This window comes from Thunnus maccoyii, chromosome 8 (genome assembly GCF_910596095.1).
Source record: "Thunnus maccoyii chromosome 8, fThuMac1.1, whole genome shotgun sequence".
Lineage (NCBI taxonomy): Eukaryota > Metazoa > Chordata > Actinopteri > Scombriformes > Scombridae > Thunnus > Thunnus maccoyii.
The window spans coordinates 12,254,799-12,275,909 of NC_056540.1; the positions used below are offsets into that span (position 1 = coordinate 12,254,799).

General features: G+C 39.6%; 1 protein-coding gene across 4 annotated transcripts in view; it reads right to left on the reverse strand.

The window, feature by feature from the left end:
- Window positions 1-15,230, reverse strand: part of unc5a (unc-5 netrin receptor A) — a 143,495-nt gene extending 128,265 nt beyond the window's left edge. For all 4 annotated transcript variants that reach the window (XM_042419157.1, XM_042419156.1, XM_042419155.1 and 1 more), the window contains exon 1: window positions 14,615-15,230. In XM_042419157.1, coding sequence (XP_042275091.1) covers window positions 14,615-14,705 — 91 coding nt within the window. In that variant the 5' untranslated portion in view covers window positions 14,706-15,230. The remainder of the gene's footprint in view (window positions 1-14,614) is intronic.
- Between the last annotated feature and the right edge of the window lie 5,881 nt (window positions 15,231-21,111).

Consider the following 21,111-nt stretch of genomic DNA (forward strand, 5'->3'; position numbering starts at 1 on the left):
CAGGGGCTTTGACGGCAATAACCCGACATGCAGGGGAATTAACCGGGTATTACAGCTAAACCTGTGGGACTCTGCAGCTTCCGTACGGAAACTTAGACACATGGACCGGCATACATGCTGTGACCTCGGAAAAGGGAGGGTGAAGGATAATACCTCTGCCTTTGAAGAAAAAAAACAGGTCAAATCTTTCGGTTCTAAACATCTACAGTGCTTTTTTTCTTTCAAAACTAGATTGTCATTAAATTATTAAATAAACCACTTTAATACCTTTATTTCTGTCAGAATCATTAGCATCTCCAGCACAGAAAAGAACTGTTTCTTGACATTGGGAGGGCTCACATTTCCAGGCTCGTGTTTTGACTCCAAGTGTCATGGAGACAGAGATTTAGAGTGACAACGCTGATGCCAAACGTTGTACTCCTGCAATGCTTTGCAAAAACATGGCACATTCAACATTCTGACTTAGCACACAATATTCCCTGAGACTTAAATTAACAATGTGGAAAAATAAAATCACCACTCAAAATAAAAAGGAAGAGAGAAATGACATTTCTCACAGAGGAACACCAGAGACTAATTTTGTTTCATGAGTCAACCTTGGACAAAAATTTAGCAAAGGCAGTAGAACGCTGAGTTCGACTACTTCCTGGAGAGACTGACAGCTGAAATGGTGCATTACTGTCAATCACTTTGCTCCTGTTAGTTTGGGGCTATATGTGCTGTTTAAAATAATGAGAATGAACAGTGATGAAACAATTTTGGCAAATGAGCTCGTCTTTTAATCCAATTAGCTTTGGCTCTAACAGCCAATGACAATTCTCAATATGAGGATCACTAGCAAAAAAAACGTGACCACCAAGATAACAAAAAACAGTGTTTGATTACATTTTGATTAGATTTCAGTTTATGGATTCATAATTAGCAGCTGTAGCTTAAATGTATTTACTGCAGCTATGCCTCATCACCATTTTAAAAAGTGTTAAGTACCCACACCAGAAAAACATGCAATCTGATGCACATTTAGTTCACCTCCTACTGACTCTAACAGCAACTAAGATGGAATAGAGATCCAGTCAATATACTCATGCTGTTTAACTCATATTTCACTGTTGGCAGCAATACAAAAAATTGCCATTTTAGATTGATTACTGGCAGGATAACGCAAATTTGCATATAATAAAAATTAATTCAGAAGCAAGTGATTATTAGGAAAAATATTCAGCATAGTCATTTGAATTGATTTATTTCCATATCCGCAGGAAAATGACAAATTATTCTTCATAACATTTCATTTTGTTGTTATTCTGCATACGGTTTTGTTTTGTTAACACTCTCACCTTTTGAATTTAACCTCATGAATAATACAACGCAGAAAAGGGGGAAGCATAACACATTAAAATATTTGATTTGCCCCTTATTCTAGCTTAGCTTCAACAGCCAAACACATAGAAGAATTACAGCTACTGTAGATGCATCAGAATACATAGAACCGTGTGTGTGTGTGTGTGTGTGTGTGTTTGTGTACGTGTTTGCTGTGCTATTCATTTCAACACTGTTTTTTTTTTCCTTTCTGTTGAAGGAACCGCCAGCTTAGCTTCAAGCACATCACCCTATAATTGTTCCTTGGTTCATATCTGTCATGACACTTCTATAGGTCTGCAGCCACTGTCACAAACCAAAGCCTGCAGCCCTAATGGGGTCGCTCTATTTTTTCCTCAGTATCTCATACAACCAGCCTTTGTTCCTCATAGCACAATCTGGAGATGCCATTAGTGGGGAGGGAGACAGTGATGTTTAGTGACAGCCAACGACTCCTCTGGTCAAGAAAGTGCCCTAGAGTCATCAGAGTGTCACACACACCCCTCTGCTCTGACTGAACACAGCCTTAGCTCTCCGAGTTCACCTTTGTTCTAGCTATCTGAAAAGCAGAGAGCTAATTGTGTGACAGGGGTCGGGGTGGGCAGCACCCACGACAGCCTGAGTTGTGCCATGGCGTAAAGCTGCCAGCCCTTCTTGTCAAACATACTGCAGGAGAATCCGACACGAAAATTAGGCAAGAGGGGGAGGCTCTCATTTTGCTGGAAGTGGCAGTTTTTGTCTTTGTGTTCTGTTCATGACTACTGTCATCACATTTAGGGCTGAGCTCAAAAACATGCAGAAATTCTGCAAGCGGCTGTGTAGAATGATAAGAGAGAAGCTACATGGCCTGTTTGATGCTGATAACTCAGACTCAGCATAAATCAAACACCTTCTGGCTATTCAAATAATTTGTACAGTTGGGCATCATATGTTGAGAGGGGATAGAAGAATTCAGAGCAAGAAAGTATCATGCCTCAGTGCCCTGAAATGAAATGCTGCAGACTTGTCAAATTATATCTTCCAAGTGAAATGCTTATGCTGTGATTTATCAGCATTACTATAAAATATACAACACATTTCTAACACTATAAATTAAGTACAACTTTTCCAACTTTCCCCATCACAAATGTTGAATGATGGGAACAAATTTTATTTCCTCAACCATTAGATACAGAAATGAGCGAATGTCATTCAATGACATGTTGTCTTGAGTCTTCTGTGGTTATTTAATGTCGCCAAAACAAACAGTAAATCCGCTTGTGGTTCATTTGTGGAGAGCGTCGTTTAGAGACAATACCGCAGACCACTCTATAGGCAGTTAATGGGTTTACTTGGCTGCTTCATACTTGTGGGACCTCGGGCCCTACTGTTTGCTTTAGGCGTTGGCAATTTCCAACAGGCTGTGGAGGCTCTATGCATCAGTGCTGGCTTAACACAAAATGGCAGCTTGATGGCAGCTGATGCTTGAATTTTATGTTAGAAAAAAAAAGTCGACATCATGGATCTACACCAAAGCTAACTATTTAGCTCAATGCTGGGAAAGGGGTTTTAACTGGCTTTTTGAAATCTGAGTAGTAGTTTTACAGGGGATATGGCTGACACGGAAGACTAGACAAAAATCGTATTTCCAAATGATCCACTGTCAGCGTCTCAGCCTCCTCTAATGAGTGAGGAGAGCTAAGGTATGCCGATGATTAATATAACGGATTCTGAAAGGTAAGACAAGCTTGATAAAAGGAAAGCTGAAGGGTGCCGAGGCAAAAGAAAAGCGCCTTTTGTGAGATCTTAGTAATGTTATCCAAGTCCTTTTTTTTTTTTTTTAAATACATGGGACTGGTTTGTTTCACAATTTCATCTTCATCCTTTGAACACGAGTGGGACAAATCCTTTCTTTCAAATCTGGACAGGGACTTGAAGACTTCTGTAGCAGAGTGCATAAAGATAAAAGACTTTTTTGTGTAGTAAATGATCTTCTTAAAATGATTACTTTGCTCTTGCGTGTAAAAGCTTAGGATTTTACAGTGCAGGAAAATAAATAAAAAATATCTAAGGAAAAAAAACTTAACAATGGCATTTTCAACAACAATCTGACTCAGCTATAAAAGTTATTATTTAATCATTACTGTAGTGGAAATTGCAGCATAAAGCCATATGCAGTGTATGTTGCAGACCAAGAAATTAGAAAATAAGCCAAATTCCATTCGGCTTTGTGATGATTCAGCCTGAAACCAATCTGTCCAACTTTTCAGTCGGGTAATTTAAAAACCTGAAATATGACTTTAAATAGCTAAGTATGGAACGTCCAATCTCACATTCTCACAGTGGCACTTCCATCACACATAACAGGGGTGATTCAGGGACGTGGTCTGAAGTCTGGCTCCAAGAACTTGTGAAAGATCCAAAATAAGATGATTCATACGAACACTTGAGATTTCAACCGGGGAACTGCAGCAACAATTGAAAAGATTACTCAGTCAGAGAGAGTCTAACTCATAGTAACATTTTTTTTCTTTGGTGACAAGCAAGAGGTGACTTGCTACACAAGTACACACATAAGATATATTGTGTACACTTAGTGTGTCAGTGATATATAAAGAAAAAAGAAATACTGTAGATAATACATAAAAGCAATAAAATGTAAGAGGCATGCAGTACAATATATGTGACATCAGCCTAATATGATGTCTGAGAATTACAGGTAAAAGCAGGTGTTTTGTGTATGTGTATGTGTGGATGCATTTATATGGAAAATGGTTACAGTAGTTGGCAGGCAGAGGGGAGGGGTAACAGCAAGACTGGCTGATTTCAGATCAACCAAAAAGCAAAGAAAAAGGAAAAAAAAAAAAAAAAAAAAAAAAAAATAGAACCTATGCTTTTTCCCCTCCCTCGACTCATTCCCCTTGCATTGTTATTTATTTGTTTTGTAAAGTAAGACATTGCTGCCCACTCAAAAAATTCCCCCAAACCCTCCAGAACTCATTCATTTAATGTGTGTTTATAAAATTGTCAAGTCTGATACAGATTAGGGGACCTGTTCTTCCCTCCCTCCCCCCTGCCGCACTACATCAGTCTAGCCCAGTGGAGACCCCTGGTGCCAGGAGGGCCGGACTGGAGGAGTCAGAATCTCTGTGAAGGCCCACCAAGCAGCAGCCTCCGGGGATGAAAATGGAGCCAACGCCGAAGTGCCAAAAACTGTAGTTCCTCGAATGGCGACTTGAGGCTGGTTCCAGAAATGATTCAATCCCCATAGACCCCCATGTTAAAATGCCCAACTTTACAGCAGAAATAAACATGTTTACAGCCTGGTACAAAAAACGGTTTTGGTCTAATTTATCCGTTCATGACAACTGTTTGGGGGGTGAACTTTAAGTGAACTTTTATATAACTCACCCGTTTAAATTTTATTAAGGCTTGAATTTATACATTTATGCATAATTAAGGGCTGCTTTCAGTGACAGCAACAGCGTTGGTAAGGTAACCATGGTGTAACCCCAGATTCACAGGATATGGGTGTAGCCATAGCTGACGCTATTTCAGCGTGTTTTCAGTTCATGAAAGTTAATTGTAACTTTTTGGTCGCCTAAAAAAACTATTGTTCAGCATTTAGTTGTACTAAAAGACCCTTTAAGGAGTCAGATGTTCAGCTTTTTCCCATAAGTACATTTTGTTTTAATGGTTTTAAACCTGTTTCTCACTAGTGAAAATTAGCATCAGCATTATCACAGTTAACTATAGACTGTAAATGCACTGTGCTAACCAAGCTAGCAGCTAGCATTAGGGTTGGCTTCACCCTCTAATCCAAATAAAGTCACTTCTGGCTCCAAAAATCAATGATGTTGACGGTAAAAATGCAAACTCAAGGCTTCAAAACGAGACTCCACAAACCAATGGATGAGTCACGGTGGCTATGTCTATTAGTTTTTACAGTCTATGGGGCCAACTGGGGTGTCTACTGGACATGTTGAAATCAGCTAATAAAATAAATCAATAGATGATATCAGTGCAGACAAAGAAGAAGTAATTAAATAAATTAAATGGAAAACAACTTTAATTCTAAAGGCTGATGAATATACAAAAAAGTCAACATCTGTTTCTTCAAGTCAGACAATTTGTGAGTGTGTATGATGAAGGGATTTACTGACTCACTAGCCTGATGACTCTGACCATCTGACCATATAGAATATGACTGATGTTTGATTACAGCATGACAGAACACAAGAGAAGACCTTTGAAATCCAAACTCCAGACTGTCCAGAAATAATAATAAAACTTAAGAAATATCACACAAAGTTTCATCAGCAGGGGCCGAGTCTCATGTAGTTACACGTGATAAAATGGAAACTACTTTATCCTGCTGACTCTTGACATGTCACTAACATGAGGAGCACAGATTTCACAGAACTGTCTCCTGACACCGATCAACAGCTGTAGAGGAAAAAAGCTGGACACAGTTTGCTCCACCTCACCCCACTGTAAACTCCATTGGCTATTGTCACCACAGTTACAATTACAATATTTGGCAGACACTCCTATCCAGAGTGACTTACAATGCTGCTCAGTATTCATGATTAAAAACAACATTTGGTGACATTTGTTACCTCTCTTGGGATGAATCTATGATCCCCACACCCCACTGGACTTGTTCAGGGCAGATGCCCTGACATACTGCATATATCAGAAATAATATTTGCAAGGTAGCTAAGATATGTCTGCAAGTTCTTCAAAGTACTAAAAACTGAATCTATTTTAATTTACATAATGCATCACTGTGCATCATACCTGATGCAGTACATCCCAATTGGGTTTTCAGCTCCAATTAGATTGTCAAATCTGGAATAATTGAGATGAATAATCCTCTTTAGTGTATTCAGTGAGTGATGAGATGTTCTGAATTGGGAGTAAAAATTTGCTACAGTGACTCAGAAATAAAGGATGGACAAAGTCATTACAGGAGCTGTTAACAATATCGTATGAACTGAGCTTGGTCAGAGGCCAGTGTACATTCAATCACTCCTTGAAATTGGACACCAACTCATATTCATTAAATGACAACCACGTCGAACAAATAACTCCTTATATTCTTGTTTATTGGTCACCAGATGTCTGCCTGCCCTGCATGTTAGGCAAATTAATTAAATGCACAAATTGAACGGAGCTTTGTTATTTTCACTGAATGAGTTGAACATTGCCAACTCCCCAAAGAAGAAATGGCAAAATTACAATCAATAATCTGTAAAAGCGCTCACGTCTGTAAACAGCATACCAGAAAATACACATTATTCAGCGTCCAATTAAGATACAGTAGCATTTGTTAGTCCAGAGTGGAACCCGTGCAAAATTTCATGCTGATGTCAGTTTATATCCACCAGTTGACTGCACCTATCAGACTTAACCCAAGACATGTTGTGCACTAATGAAAGGTATATTAACATACTATACACATGCCCGAAGCTGTTCAATTAAAAATATATGAGGCACAAAGTTTACAGACTTCTTGTCTGAATATTTAAACATCCGTCCTGATAGGCAATGCTTTGTGTCTGCTACCACCACAAGATTAGCCTGTATACTGACAGTTACAACCTTTCATGTTGGAATATACACGCACAGAAACAGTCAACATTCACATCAGATGCCAAAAATCATCCTTAAACAGACACATGGGTTACTATCCCCCTATGCTGCTGAAAAGATCGGAAAAAAAGCAAAAAAATCAATAGTGAACCTTAAGTTAAGATTTTATGTCAAAGGATACCCATAGATATGTCCAAATTTAAATTTAAATTCACAGAAAAAAAGAATAAAGGAAATGATGCTCATATTTTATACTTACTGTGCACATATTAATTATACTGTATAGACAGTACAAACCCAGAGATGGGTGGGTCTGCCCTGTTTTTTTTAATTTTTTTTTTATTGTTTTCTCAAGTTGACTGCTCACAGGTTTTGCTTATTATTGGGATGTCATTTCACGTTTAGTCCATTTTTGTTTGGTTAGTAAATTCAGTGTTGGTTTCTCAGAAAATGTTGGAACATGCTACAGCATCACAATCACCAAGTAGCTGGTGAAAACTGGGCATACAGGTAATTCACAGAGCAGCACTTAATTTCAGCAGATTTTTTATTTTCAACAGTTGGTTCACAACTGGTGCTTCCCCTAAGGCTTGTTCAAACATTCACCACTGTCAGTTTTTAAAACGGATTATGGCAAGATGTTCTGTCCAACAGAATGGTACATATTGGGTCTAGCCGCCTGCCAGCTTTGAACTGAACAAATACAATATGGATTTCTTATGATGCAGTAAATAACTTAGTCCAATACTTGAGCAAGCAAAGCTAACGGAAAACCTTAAGGGGGAAGAGGACTTACATGATTGTGCAGGTTGTATGATACAAGGTCTTTAAATCAAGTGGAAAAAGTTGGCTCTTGATTGGCCAGGCAATCATTGTTAGGCCCTCCTCCACTCACCTCTTAGTTGTCTGTGTGTAATATTTTGATGGCAAAGTCTAGAAATAATTACAGAATATCTGAGTGTGCTCAGGTTCACCATCTGTGATGGTGAATACAACAGTAGAACTCAATAAGCTGTAATCACTGACTTGTACAATTAATTATAGTGACTTCCATGTTTACACATAGTTACTGTAAAATAAAATTTACAACACAATAGTCACTACATAGCATGATTATGATTATTATTAGAAGTTCTCAGCCCTGCTATGAAACATGTTGAATGTTATGTAATGCAGACCAAAATGTTGTAGGCCCTATAACATTTTAAGACTGAAAGATTGATTGCTTCACATCCTAAGAGTATATTTTTCAAATATCAACCTTCAATATTAATTCTGCCTGAAACACAGGGTTGTAAATCAGTGGGTAATTAACAAAAAAAAAAAAAAGCCAGAGCAAAGCTGCTCCATACTCATCTTTTGAAATTCAAGCATTGGTGACAAGACACTGCAGGTATGAAAACACACTTTGATTGAACATGAATGCATTGTCAGTGGACATTTAAATCCATAGTCGATCAAGTGCAAGGCATGCTGTACAAAGGGAGCGTCTAGCCTGAATGGTAGCTATGATGTCATGATTAATTCTATTGGAGTGAGGACTTGAATGTGTTTTTCGTGAGCCTTGTGTTCCTGATGGCCTTGCCAATAAAATCTGCTGCTTAGTTTTAAGCTTTGAATCTGTAATGTTCAGACCTCATTTCACGTCGGGAAATGGTTTGTTTGGGAAAAACAATAACAGAGAGACCAACATAGATCAGAGGAGCTGTTCACTTGCTGCTACACATTTAGGGTGGATGATAAATGCTTCATGTTTTGAGGGAATCAACTTGCAAAGTGTAACACCAGAACGATTTTGGAGATGACTTCAGTCACAAGTGGAAAATGACTGCAAAGAAAAGAAGGGGCCCCCGATCTGACCCGATCTTTTAGTTTGTTTCTTTACATTTCTATAAGCAAAGAGACAGAGCAAAATGTGACACAAATGACATCAGTCATGTTGTATCAATACTGAATTATTAACAAGCTTACTGCTAAACCCAGCATATTCTAACCTTACATCCCACAGCATGCTGTCTGGGCTTGAATATGCTCTGAGAGTCAACGCTCTGTTGACTCAGTTGAATTGCTTGCCTAAGGCATCAGTGCCTGGACACATACACATAATTAGGAAAGGTCACTGTGCCTCCTGTCTTGTCAACAAAATCACTTCAAGATGACAAATTCTGGCTCAAGCTGAGCCAGACCTCCCTCAGATACCCTTGCCAATCAAGCACCAGCAGGACTGTCTGGGTAGCCTTAGGTGATTTCTAATTATGTCTTTTACATGCCATGCTAAATAAGGGGAAGCATACCAATGAGCCATACATTTGGTTGGAGGTGTGTTTACTCTTCAAGGTCGAACTAGCAGCAAAAAGTGTCATTATCTAGTAACTTTAGACCATAATCTGCTGGAAAATTGCATTGTGAAAGATCGTTTCTCCTTAATAGTACAAGAAAATTAACTACATACCAAATTGACTCACCTGCTCTAAACACAAATACAACAACAGGATTTCACACAGTGACAATAAACTAATAAAAATCTGCCAGACGCCAGCTCAAATCAAATGACCTTCACACGGTTTTAAAGTTCCTTTCTCACTGCCATTTGCAGACTTTCCATCCGGTCCGCTGTATGATGAAGTGGAAGTGGCTTTCACATCGCTCCCTGGTGGCCTTACTAAGGAACTATTAATCTATGGCTCTCCATATTGCATTCAGATCGGCTTTTCCCCAGCCACCACCTGGCCTGAAGTAAAGGCCAAGAGAGGACCCAGAGGACTGGACACTCTCTTATTATGAGCTGCACCAAGACACCTCTGGGTTTCTAAGCACTTCCTCTGACAGTGACTGATGGCCAATTAACCATTTGGAGAAGAGTAGTATTGATCACTTGGAGAACAGGAAGGACCTGGAAACATCTCCTAACACACCACTATTCTCACTGTACAAAGTGAGTAGCCAGACAGCACATCATGTGTACTAAAAAAAACATCACAAAAGAGAGAGAGAGGTAGAGACAGCCTTTTTACACAAAGTGTACATTGAAAGAGTAGGCTAGCGTACACACAAACCTTCCTCCATATCTGCTTTCTGGTAAAAACTCAAATAGCTATGGTCAAGGAATTCTGGATGCGGAAAATACAACAGTGTCCCTGGCAGTATTAAGAGTCTTCTATTGTGATTGACTGGAAATGTTTTCCCACTGAGAGAACACACAAGGTTCAAGGTCAGTATTGTATGACTTTTCTCTCCATGGTAATGTAAGAGAGAAACAGAGATATGACTCAGGGATGAGAACTTTCGATAACACCCTCCAGGGAAAGACTCAAGAATCAACAAGCTCATACCGACTTCTCATTGGTGGCCCTTGGGTGTATGAGGTTGGCTGCTGGCTTAGGATGGTTAGCAGCAACAGAGCCAAAAGTAGAGATTGAGGGCAATCTCATAAACTGCTAATACAATGTCAGATACTGTGGCCATCAATGAATTATGGTCCTGGTTCCCATTGAGACATAGGGTAATCTCATTTCACAACCGAGGTGAAAGGTCAATTTTAGGCTACCAAGATAGGATAGCACACAGTGACTACAGTGCACTGCATTTCAGGAGGGAAACAGCCCAACTTCAACCCCTAAGCGCTCTAACATAGACCTGAATCATAGAAATGGGGTAATTGAAACAAAAGGGCAGAGTTTGACAGAGATGTAGTGCCTTCGCAGGGCCTCTGCACAGACTGCAGAAAATAACACCTAACTCCTCCCCTCTGCAAGGTTCATCCTCCATGTGTCCTCGGCAATGCCTGTGTCCTTCCTTTACTCCTCAAGATTGCCATTTGCAAATGATAAGCGCAGGGACATAGCCTTCTAAAAGATAAGGCGCCTGGGCATTTGTCACCAAATGGAGCGTGCTCCTCCATTGTTTAAAGCTGACCTGTGTTGACATGCACTGTTTACCTTTTATTCATTTATGCTGAACTATTATCTCTTCCTCCATTAATCACGGTAACTCTGAACTGAAGAAATTACATTTTGTAAGACTTGGACAGGAAGAAGATTCATATATCTGCATTCTGTCTTACAGACTAATTAACATGATGGCAAGTGAATAAAAAAATACAATGGTGATCAGCTCTGTACTGCAAATAAGCAATCCCAGCTCTCTTTTCACTGTGATATTGTCCAATTCAAATTCTGTAAGAAGCAGAAAATTCATAACAAGCATTTGTACTCCTGAGGAGTGAAATCATTTTAATTTCTAGCCTACTTTTTTCACTTAAGTGTAATTTCCTCCATCCGTGATATATTCTGCATTCGTACATCATGCTAATTTACTGGGTGATTATCAGCAGTTGAGAAAATAAATAATTTTATATAAAATTTCCCTCCCTCAGTGCACGAGTCTTCCGATGCATGTGTCATTTGAATTCATCTCCCATGACTAGAGGGAACAAAAACTCTTTCTGGTAGTAAATTATCCCTTCCCTGTAAAAGACCATCTCTGCAAATACATGGCGATCATTTGCCATGCATTAGCTATGGGACAGAAACAAAGTGGTTTTAAATTCCTTTGACCAGAAGGCAATTTCCCCCAATAAATTATGTTAATTTCGGCTTTCACTCTCCTTATCGCATTCTTTAGTGAGTCAATGAGGAGAGACAAAACTGGCTGCGAAAAAGACAACTGTGGGATAATTCACATTAGAACGATGAGAGACGTCTGGCAAAAGAAATCCCTGCATTACTGTACTAACCAATGAGAACTTGCAAATGACTGTATTATGCAATATATTTTATGCTTGTTGTCATTTAATGGCAATCTCCTTGCATCATCACAAGATTTACACCCCATGGAAATTGGTCTGAGGTGACTGTTCACACAAGTAGGAAGGTGGCTGATACCAAATCCCATGCTCCCTCGCTGAACCAGACAATTGCTTGGCAACGCTCTCACTGGGCAGAGGGAAAAACAAAGAAAAATCCAGGATTTTTATTCTCTGTGCATGGATTGCTGGGTTTTTGATGATCTTTTCTTGGGGGAGTAACAAGGAACTAACAACACACAACAGACTAACAAGCAAGTTTAAATAAATGGGATACAACAGAAGCAACAGGAGTTGGAATAATCTGCAGACATACACCACAACACATGCGGGAGAAATGAACCCCCCCCCCCTCCCTTACACACACACACACTTCACATACTGAAAACATCAAGTGGTGTGCACACAAAAGCAAGGCAATACAGTTCTTTGTTCCTAAGGCTGAAAGCACACCTACCCCCTCTGTCCGGCCCGACAGATCACTCACAACACAGTGAAAAGGAAAGTGCTCGGCTAGCTCAAATCTAGATTGACAGGCCTACCTTTATTACTGACTGAGTTATGTTTCCCCGCAAAAAAGACAAGTCGGCTTTTGATACCGAGGAATGCCGAGTCAGCGCCTTGCCTCTCTACAGAGGATAGCTTGACTGATCTTAGTGGAGACTGTCCTAGCCCTGATGTAGAAAGAATTGGCTATGAAATTACCTTCTGATCCATTTCTGGAACTCACTCTGTCCAATAAAAGTAACCTGTAAGCTGTGATGGGAGTTTATAAGCATCCTTGTACTACCTAATATACGATAGAGAGTGACAGACTGAAGCAGAGACAATGGGTCTACCCAAAAATGTGATACAGAAGACGGACGAGAGAACATTTACATATAACTCTGTATTCATCCATATTCTGCACCAGGTCAATCCTATCCAGGGTCATGGGAGGGCTGGGAGCCTATCCCAGCATGCACTGAGTGGAAAGCAGGGAAACACCCTGGACAGACTGCCAGTTGATCACAGAGCAAACAAAGAAACAGGCAAACAGTATCACACCTATGGGAATTTAGAGTCTCAAAATAACCTAAAGCTTCATGTTTTTGGGCTGTGGGAGAAAATCAGAGCACACAAAGAAAACTCATACGAACACAAGAGGAAGACAGAACCGAGGCGTCGAATAACTTCTTGCTGAGACAACAGCGCCTAACCACTGAAACACCACACCGCCCATATAACCCAGCAACCCAATCAAAATACATCAGTTTCAACATGCATCATAAAATGACTTGTAAATACCACCGCACTGCTACTTACTTAGCTTGATATATGAGGTCCCTAGAGCATGACTGTTTGTTTAATCCTAATATATTCATAATTATACACTAATTAATGCAAAAGAAAAGCCCTCTTAATTCATCATCTCAGTGTCCTGAAGCAAGAGACACAATTACACAACTTTAACATGTTTGCCTTCTGTCCAAAGCAAGGTTAACAGTTTGGAAACAAGCAAAAGGCAAATGATGTGTGAAATGCCCGTGTTCTGGATACTCACCAGCAGCTTCCAGCTGTGTGGCATTGTGAGGATGATATTTAATGTCAGGGAGAATGAGTTAATAAAGTGTTGTAAAAAATAGTGCTGAACTGTGAAATGGTGCATATAGCAATTGACTGCATTGATCAAATCAATGATTTGAATGCGATATGACTGGCTTGACTTTGCCCTAGAATCTGTAATATTAAGGGTCAATAATCAGCACTCAGTCATGCTGAATTGACATAAAATTTTTAAGCTTCATTTGCACGAGTATTGTTGTTAAATAATATTATTATGAAGATATTTTTGAAGTTTTTTTTTAAATTAAAAATCTAATTGAGTAAAAGGGAGATTTGAAACTACATCACAGGCTATTTCACAAATGGCTTATTTGTGGCTGCTGCAGAAAACTTCTCTTTAATCAGGGTACTTCGGTTCACCCCACTGCTGTTGTTGATAGTTTTGTACATCAAAGCACATTTGCATGCAATCGGGAGTGTCTGGCCAAGAGGCTACATCATAAAATGTAACTCATCAGTGCGAGTAGGTCGTCTACCAACTCCGTAAAGCTGTCACCATACTGCGAATGCAGCAGGAATGAGTCCTGGCCGGAGAGAAACGTGGAGTTGAATGGTCCTGTTTGCAGCCAGCTTAGACGGATGAATACAGGCTGTGAATATACGGTTTAGCCCGGTCCTGCTCGTCGATATAGCACACACACACACAAAAAAAAAAAAAAAATAGCAAAATCATTATAGCGAGGTGATAGTCTGCATTTATTGGAGTATAAAGAACAAGGGGGAAATGAAGTGATGGTTGTTTATGTGGCAGTGTTACTGTGCATTGTCTTTTATTGTTCACGGGCCCATCTGTTAAAACATCATAGTGCAGGTTTCTCTCACTCCAGCCATGCAGGTGTAGCCTTAACTTCCCACGGTCACGACAGCGAGGATCAAATACATGCTGTAAACTGGACAGCGCCACTTTAAATAAATATATGAGCCACGTTTAAAAAGCCGGGGAGTGATGGGTAATTATCTGGGTGACATTTGCCTTAACTTATAACCTTGGTAGACACGTTAGAGGCTACACACACTCTCTCCCACGTAACCTTGAAGGTGCGGGCTAATTGATGAGTGTTACAGCAAACAGAACAATAACGACTGCCAACAGCGTGCTCTGTCACGCGCGGCTGCATTTCTCTAAAAGAAGAAGAAGAAAAAAAAGGAAAATAAAAACACCGTCCGCAAAAAACTTGTCACGTGCAGCCTTTCTGTGTGTACTTTGTCTGGCGAAAAGAAAGAAATTCACCAGCATTATTAACCAAAAAAAAAAGATATACTGTAACTCACCAGTGCAGGTGAATCCAGCGAAGATGAGCCAAAGCACGAGGAGCGTGGCGCTGGATCTACAGCGGACAAAGGGGCCCAGAAGTAAGGGCATCTTCGTGTTTTTTTATCACCTAAGTTTCAAAAGGCAGAGAGCAGAGAAGAAACACTGGCACACAGGGCTTTTTAAGGTCCGGAGAGTGTCCTCGGTAGCACTTAACGCCTTTTTTTTTTCTCTCTCTCACAACGCCCAAGTCTTTTTCCTCAACACATATCCTCCCGCCGTAGCGTAGCCATCTGTATCCCGGTCGTGCGTCTTCGTTGCTCAGAACAACGCATCACAGGTGTGGTGAATAAACTGCTGCCGCTGGGTTTCTGTAGCCTTACTGTATTTCTCCCCCCTAAAAAATCCGTTCACAACTCTCCCTCTCTCTCACTGCGCAGAGGAGGGAGGCAGTTTATGTTGTTTCTCGTCACTTTTCAGCCCCTTCGCGCGTAAGAATACCTTCTCCAAATGCGAAAAATAGCAAGAATTTGGCATCAGAGAGAGAGAGAACATCTGCTTGCACAGCAATGCTGGGAGTGTTGGGAGTCAGGGAAGGTATATAACGCTGCGATGAGCGGAGCAGCAAAACCAGGAGCGGATTCAGAGTGCACAGTGGGGATGGAGCGTCCTGTGCGCGCCTGTTATATCCTCTTTTTTTCTTAGCAAAAAAACATTTACATATCTCGAATAAGCATATCTAACCACATATTGGCAATGCACGACAACAATGGAAACGATTTCATCCGTATTCTTGCAAGTGTGCTTTTCATATCTTCTGCCTCACATGAAAATGATGGATATGACATTCAGTCCTGCATGATAGGAAATCAGATCGCTGCTTTGCATACAAATCCATACAGATCACATCTGCATGTCATTGAGTTTCAGTTAAATATGCCTCTGCTTTGTCTTTAGGTTTTGTGCGTCTGCTGCAGTGCATCAGTGACGGACAAACACAGATGAAGAAGCATGAGGATTAGCGCTCCCGTGAGAGTGTGCACCTGTCAGCAAACTCTGACCAGGATGTGACTTATGTTCCAGATAGCTTTTCCTCATTTTCTGGAGGGTGTCAGTGGAGTGATTATCAGACTGTTCAGCCATGCCTTTTACAACGCTGCCACAATCGACAGCAGATTATTAATACACTTCAGATGGGGTTTTTTTGTGTCTTTGTTTATCCATTTCTCCACACCCACATACTAGTCAGCAGAATAATAAGTGGAAGCACAGAAGTGGACCACTGTCTTACCAGCTAATTATGGGGCTCATGTAGATGGATGATTCCTCAGATAGGGCTCAGCTATTATACAAACTCATTAAGCCTTCTCTCCATCCAACATCTCTTGCTAAAGGTCAAAGTCACTGTCAGGATGACAGTATAAAGCGCAGACACATGCATGCACACGCGTACATGCAGGGAACGCACAACCCCACAGACGTATAGTTCATGATCAAATCCTGACGGGCACCGAATGGGTAGGATAAGGAAGGCAGACGCAGCTAAATGGGAGAGAATGACTCAGCTTTGGTCACTTGTGAGGTTGTTCTTAATGATCTCTCTCATTCTGCTAATCTGCTCTGTTTCCTATTAGGCAGTGCAAGCTGGAGTGTGTCTCTTCCAGTCATGGTATGTGCCTTTTTTTCATGGAAAAAAAAAGAAAAATATCCAAGCTACATGCATTTCAAGTGAAGATCTGAGAATATGTAAATGCAAAGTCAGTTATATTATTCTTTTTAAAGGCAGATATTTTAGCTTCAGATGTTTTTAAAGGAATTTTCAGAGTGTAGTTTCTTGTTATGATGTGTTTTTGCTGAGTCAAAGCAGGGCACAACCTTTTCTTCCAATAATTCTTCTGGGTCCAGCATCTCTGCCCCTTTGCTCCCTCAATCAGACTACAATGAACAATCACAGCTCTTTGGGGAGGTGACACATTCAGTTGTTCATCGATTTGTGGTGTTGTAATTAATTTTCTCTCCGTCACCGGCTTGAGTCACAATATCCGGAGACTTGAAACAGCTTGTTCTGCTGCAGTCAATCACAAAACCAAGACAGACCCACCATTCCTCTTGTATCATCTTGAATTATTTAGAGCAGCTATGATCCAAAGAGGCCAGACTTAAGTGACCAATGAGTATTAAGAAAACATGAGGCTCATTTGTATGTTACAGATTGTTAACAGGCCTCTCATAAACTGCGCAATTACACCAACAACATATGCAAACCTATAAAGACAACTGATTCGCCCGCTCGATAAGCATCGATCCACTGGAGGTGTCCGGCATGAAATTAATATTATTTATTGTTTACAAACAACACAGAAGTCCCTGGAGGAGGCTGCAGTGCAGACTCCGACTGTTTGCATTCCAGCACAGACTTGTGGAGAGAGAAGGGAGGGTGTATCAACTTCCATCATGACCACAGCTTCACAGCCTATTGTTTTGTTTATATCAAATTAAACTGCAATGCTACTCCGGAGAGATATAATTGACCACAGTCTCAGATTAAATGACTGTAAAGATCTTAATAAGCCATCAGCGGATTGAATATTACATTGCAAACCACTTATGAGGATGCAGCCCAATGAGAATGAAATTGAGGTTTAGATTTGCATGCCACAGCGTTTTAGCCATTAATTACGCTGCAAAATGACTGCATGATGATCAATAGTATATCAATTTAATTAAATATTATTGATATGGGGAAAGGAAAATTAATTAGGAGCTAAACAAATTCCAGTCATGTTGGAAGAGTAGGGGTTACTTTATTCATTTATTACATCATTTCCCAGTGGGGATGGGAAGGTGAGTCCAAACTTTTGAGTGGTACCGTATGCTTCACTCAGAGTCCCTGATAAAGATGTCAAAGCACATGTTATCTATAAGTACTATGAAAGCCATCATCATACATTAGTAACACACATAGGCTTTTACTCCAGATTATTGTTTCTGACAGAAGCTGTAGTTCTCAATAGAAACGTTATTATCTGGATATGCTATGCATAGCTGGGACTTTCTGTTTAATTAAATTATTTCACACAAGTGGAGATAAAATAGCTTCTGTGTGATCTCACCACGTCTTGCGCAGTTTAGTGAGGAGCAAAACCAAATGAGAGTGAGAGAGAGAGATGGAGAGTTTAAAAAAAAAAAAAAACAGAGAGGAAGAAAGTGAAGGGGAACGTGTGGGGAGGGAGGGAGGAGGTGGTGGTGAAGGAGCCTACTGAAGGTCTCTCATTTCAGCAGCACAGACTGCTGATGAAGCTGAACTTCCAATATCCCACTACTTCAGCTCTGATGATTTCTCAATTTTACAGATATGGCCCGAGAATGTGATTTGATGAAAATGTAAAATGGGATAACCACCAAATCATATGAAATGGGCTACATTTTATTCCATGACTATAAATCAAAAGCAGACACTCCGAAAATTAAAGTTGATTTTGTGTTTTTGATTCAAAGTACAACTCGTCCTGACTTTAGAGGAAGAAACGGGTGTCCTGTCGTACCCTTCAATTAAGATTTCCTTTCATGCAGATTCTTCACATTCTTTGTAAGTTCAAGAGCTTAATGGCTGAGAGAAGCATAGGGACTGTTTGAGGAGTAGTGCTCCGAGAGTTGTTTCGAAAAGGAATTCAAACAATTTATTCATAGAATGTGTTTCCATCCCAAATAGATTCCTCTAATCTAAAACACTGTGTGAGTGTTTGGAAATATATGATGATTTCATTTTCTCCCAGTCTCAGGGTCATAAATAAATTTGCATTCTGTCAGCAAAATGGACTAACTGACTTGTAATTCATCAAACCTACTGCTTAGTGCTTAAACAGTTCAACACGTGGTAACCTGATTTTTTTTTTCTTTTTTTTTTCCTACACAGAATTGCCTCACAGCTGTGTGTTTTAATAGGTGAGGAGGGAGAAAAAGGAACACTTACATTTTAAAGACCCCATAAAACAAATAAAATAAAGAAGAGAAATGAACTCGATAAGCGACACGTTTTCTAGCAGACTCCAATTCTAAAGAAATGCAGTTTGCATGAGGAATGTATACGTTTTCTTCTGTTTACTATTCTGAATGTAAATGTTAAGAAAGCTGAAAGAAAGACAAACTCTTTAGGTGTCTAGTCAGGCCCAAATGAGGTGTGATTTTTCTCAGTAAAAATTCAGTACATCTGCCTCCTTTTTTCTCTCTTAAAATGGTCTCTTATTAATTCAAAATCCTGTATGTCTGACACAGAATAATATTATGACTTTATTGGAACCAGCCAGAAAATGTGAATATGCCGTCGCGAGTATGTTAGATATACCTCTTCACCAGACAATGGGTACCAGAGAAATGTGTCAAGCCGGACCATTTTTTCCCACAAGTTTTTTTTTTCCCCTCTCCTCTACATTTCATTATTCTCCAAAAAAAAAAAAGAGAGTTCCTGAAATATGCTTCCTGGACCGACATTCTCTTGTTGTTTTGAATGTCACATTGTCTTCATGTGCATGGGAGAGGAGACTTTGAATGATGTTGAATGTTTTATGGCCCCCTGCTTTTGTGTCAGTCTTGCCGGTGCTGCTCTGAGACTGTGATAGGAAAACCTCATCTACCACCACCGGATCTGACAGCGTAGGAGTAACACAGAGGCTAGCCACACTTAACATTTGAGGAGCTTCATTTCAAAATGCCATGTATCAACTCGGGGAAACTGTGACCTGAAATTTATTACTTAAGATCAATTTTTAAAAAAAAAAATCTGGTAAAATGCTGCATATTGATTCTAAGGACTGCCTCTTAGAAGTCCCATTATATTGATTAATACTCCTTATATCTGTTACAATTTCCAAAAGACCAATTCAACACCAATTATATATAGTTTACAAAGAAAGATATACCATGTGCCACTACTACCTAACCTTTCATGGAAGACATTGGTAAATATATATATTCCAATTAGATAGGGGTGGATTTGACTGTATATTGCAATGGAATTACAAAAAAACATCTATAACAGCTAAAGCTAATAACTTAATATCTGGTAATGTGTTCTCCTTTCACACCAGTAATCATTTTAGCACATTTTTAAAATCCAGGCTGTCACTTTTTAAATTCACTTTCAAATCCAATGAACCGTTTAATTAACACCAGAGATGCACAAACACACCTGCCTTTCACTAGCACACCTTCAAATGTACAAATTATTAATCAGGGGAGGATGCTCATATAAGACATGATAGATCACACTTCTAAATATAATGCATGTAAAAACAATGGTAATGACCTTCAGTTTGATTGAGCTCCAGTGACTTAGAATGGCTATTTTGCATAGGTAAAAGTGTCATGTAACAAGAATAAACGAGACATGTATTTGTCGCATCACAACTCAATACACTCTTTGACATTTGACATGCAAATAGATACAGTTACTATGTTAATGGAATTAATGGATTTTTCTGTCACACAACCCCAGCTGGTTCAATGACACTTTAATTAACTAATGTTTTCTGAACATGTCGGTATGAGCAGGCTCTCGGTTGGATTTATGACGCAATTACAGTATATTCCCACAGAAATGCATTTCTTGGAAACCTGGTTCAACATTTTGACGCTGCCTTAATATGATCCATTTCTTCCTCTGACTGCATTCATCCAAAGGGAGCTCCAAATAAACAGAGCTTGTGGACAACGCATGTGCTGTATGTGTTTAAATCTTTATTTTGCCTCTCAGCGTCTGTTTGTGAGACGTCCAATCTATTTGTCTGAACACATTCTTGGAGAGATGTCAGAACGGTATTGACAGAGACCAATCGGGAGGCGAGTGCACATATTGTTCACTCTGCACACATCCTGCTCATTCAATTCTGGGAAATTGCTCTGCCTCAAAAAAGGTTGTCATTATTTTGTCACTCAGCGTCCCAGGTGACATTTACAGCAAATAACCTCACCGGCTAAAAGAAACACCACAGAGAAAATATGAAGTCATGTTTTAAACTAAGGAAAAAAAAGTGTCTGCACAGAAAGAACCAAAATATTGTCTGTTAAATGATAAATGCAGTATAACTGAAACACTATTTTTCACTTAAATGATAATATCAAAAAGCCTCTGCGGTATGAAAAAAAATCACTTGAGTCTTGTGCTTAAATTTTAACTGAGTCACTTATAAACTTTAAATAAACATTAAATTTATATCAGTGGAAAATTAAATGTTTTATCTTTTATTTAGCTCAGTTCCCTGTAGGGTAAAGATTAAAGTCATTTTGATCTCTTTAACAAAACGATTCATCTCCATTTCCTCTTAGCCTCTTCTCACACCAGCCACATGTTTTCATGGCGTGTAGTGTGAAAAAAAAAAAGAGCCAGAGAGTAGGATGTTCTCAAGGCCCTGTGATTATTTTTATCCTATGTGGCGAGCTTTACAGGTGCTATTAACTCTGTATGGATGACGTCTTTCATAAAACAACCACCAATTCCTTTTGAGTGCTGCACTCATGA